This window comes from Arachis ipaensis, chromosome B04, assembly GCF_000816755.2.
Source record: "Arachis ipaensis cultivar K30076 chromosome B04, Araip1.1, whole genome shotgun sequence".
NCBI classification, from domain to species: Eukaryota; Viridiplantae; Streptophyta; class Magnoliopsida; order Fabales; family Fabaceae; genus Arachis; species Arachis ipaensis.
The window spans coordinates 7566973-7569830 of NC_029788.2; the positions used below are offsets into that span (position 1 = coordinate 7566973).

Sequence of the window (2858 nt, forward strand, 5' to 3'; positions counted from 1 at the left end):
AGCTTATTTCTTCTTGTAGCGAGCTACCTCATCGTCGTTGGGGAAGAAACCCATGAGTCTACCCGCTGAGTTCTGGTAAGCGTACATGAACCCGCCCATGAGCCCAATGAGTCCCCCAGTCACCATGGAAGGTCCCTTGATTCCAGGCTTAATCCCTAATTTCAACCAAATTGGGGGCAATTTTTAATTTTATCATCATTATTATTATTCAATTGAATTGATTAATTGAAATATAACTAATAGAGAGGGAAAAAGAGAGGTGACCGGAGAGGTAACCGACGGTGACCGAAATGCCGGTGAGGGTGGAGAATCGGAGATAATCGAGGGTGCTGAAGTTGCCTACGACTTTGGTGAAGGGAGGGTTGCGATCGATTACAGGGTACTCTGGCTTCGTCGATGCTGTGATGTCTGTGTTCATCTTCGCTTCTTCCTCTTCTTCGCTGAATCTCTCACTCTAGATCGATTACTATAACAGATTAACAGACGCACGCACCACAACACAGCTACTGTAACAGCAGAACTAAGAAGAGACACTGTTTTTTGTGTTGTTGGGCTTTCTATTGGGCCTTACCTCCAGCTTTAGGGATAACACTTTTGGCCCACTCTATATTGGGCTTCAACTTTGCTTTCAAAATTACTTCTCTACAGTACTTAATTTTCTTTACTTATTCTTTTTTTCTTTTTTTTTTAATCTTACCAGAAACCTGCGCAGTATTTAAGACATATTTTTCTGGATACAAATTCAAGTGCAGTCGACTTCACATGAAATTAATAGTTGAGAATCATTAGATAAAAATTTAGTCAGTCAAATAAACCATTTAACAGGTCTCAACTATCAACTTCACGTAAAGTCGACTGCACTTGAGTCTCTACCATTTTTCTGATTTTTTTTTTGTGACTAGACATATTTTTCTGATTAAAAAACTGTTTGAAATTCTATATAAAATTTTTGATTTCTTATACAGAATTTTAACTTCTTATACAGTATATGACAACATTTTATTAAAGTAATTTTAAATGTTAAAAGTAATTTTATCAAATACAATTTTTATAATCAAGTTAAGTATATAAAATTAATTAGTAGTATTATACAAGGACCGAACTCGGCTAAACATAGCTATTATAATAGCAGTTGTTAATTTTGTTTTATAAAAAATATTCAAGTTTTCAAGAATGGTGATTTAGTAGCGTCATATAGTAGACATGAATGTGATGATGAGGTGAAATATATAATGTAATGAATCATGTTGGAGACAACTCAGATTCAATCAAACTTGCCGTTGATAATCTCGAGATTCCATTATTTAGCGGAACAATCAACAATCTGCATGTTTGCATTCCTGAAGTACCCATGTTTTCCACTATCCACCAAATTATATCTCACTTCTTCTCGTACTTTTTTACCGCTTTCTTTTCCCCATTAAATAACTGCTTCTAAAGCTTAATTTGGTCCAAGTTTATAGAGAGAGATAATATCATGTTTAACTTAATCATATCTTCATCCTAGTAATATAAATTGTAAAAGTTTCTTATAGGTATCAACTTTAATGATTTTTTAACATGCACGCTGAATATTAAAAATGTTACATACATAAAAAAAAATAATTACCATATATTTATGTTTAAATATTATGTATTATTTTATTTTTTTAATATGTATTTTTTATAATTTAATATATATTTTATAAATGGATTAATAATTACTAGTCAGTTCACTAGTCCACTTAAACAATCTCAAATTTAAATCTCGCCTTATGCAATAACCCACTAATTGAAAATACAGTAGAAAAATAAACAAAACGAAGAAACATGATAATTTAAACATTCAAAAATCAGTTTTGAACTTTTGATTGAATTAATTAGTCCCACCATCATGATCATATGATTCATACAGGCTGTTCAAGTACATGAACTTCTAGCTACTTACAATGTCATTACTCATTAGGCATTTTGTTTTGATACCTTTTCTGATTTGAAGCAAACCTAACATCTTCCCTTCTGAGGCTGCTACATGCATGTCCAATTCAAAGCTCAACTCCAAAAACGCCTCTTTCTTTATTGGACATAGCGATGCACAAGTTTATATATTATTACACCACACTAACTACATAATAATAGTAGTAATAAACTGTCACAGATAATTCTAATCAAGTCATCAAAATGGTAGCACCTTAACCTTATTATTATTGCACCTTCAATCAACTTTTTATGCTTGTTATGTTCCTAATTTGGACTAATATACCAACATATCTATATCTATATTTTTACCTAAACATAATGTAGTCCAATGAGAAGAAAAATTAATATAATAAGATTTGTAATGCACGCCTTGTCTTGTAATTTAATCTTCAATCAGTCAAATCTTTGTTCCAAAGCAAGAAGATCTAAGAAGGGGGGGGAGCTAGAAAATAATAGAGGGAAGAAGAATTGAAGTGGGGGTAGCTAGCTTCATTCTGATGGATGCATATATAAAAGAAAGAAATGAGAGGAAAATCCAATCTAAAGCATTAGTGGTATCTGCAGCTTTCATTAGTGCATGCCATTCACATCCAAATGCTTGTGGACAAAGGAGTTGCATAGAGATATGAAGAGAGAGAAAGGAATGTTGGTATGTTTGTACTTGTCATACATAATTTCTTCAATCAAAGCATCATTACCTCCAAACATTATTCCTCCTTCTAAGCCTTTGTCTTCTTCCTATTATACACTGCCCCCAATTCCTCAACCAACAAAAGGAAAAGGTTCATTGTGGTAGAAACACCTAATAATAAATCTAATAACTAGAGGTGAAACAAATAATGTATTATATCAAATAATATCATTTTCATTTTAGTTGAAATTGATTAGAAGAAGCAATA

General features: G+C 32.4%; 1 protein-coding gene across 1 annotated transcript in view; it reads right to left on the reverse strand.

Moving 5' to 3' along the window:
• LOC107637554 (NADH-ubiquinone oxidoreductase 20.9 kDa subunit) overlaps window positions 1-532 on the reverse strand; it is a gene marked incomplete in the record, with an annotated part of 944 nt that extends 412 nt beyond the window's left edge. The window contains 2 exon segments of the mRNA XM_016340959.2: window positions 1-155; window positions 265-532. Coding sequence (XP_016196445.1) covers window positions 4-155; window positions 265-418 — 306 coding nt within the window.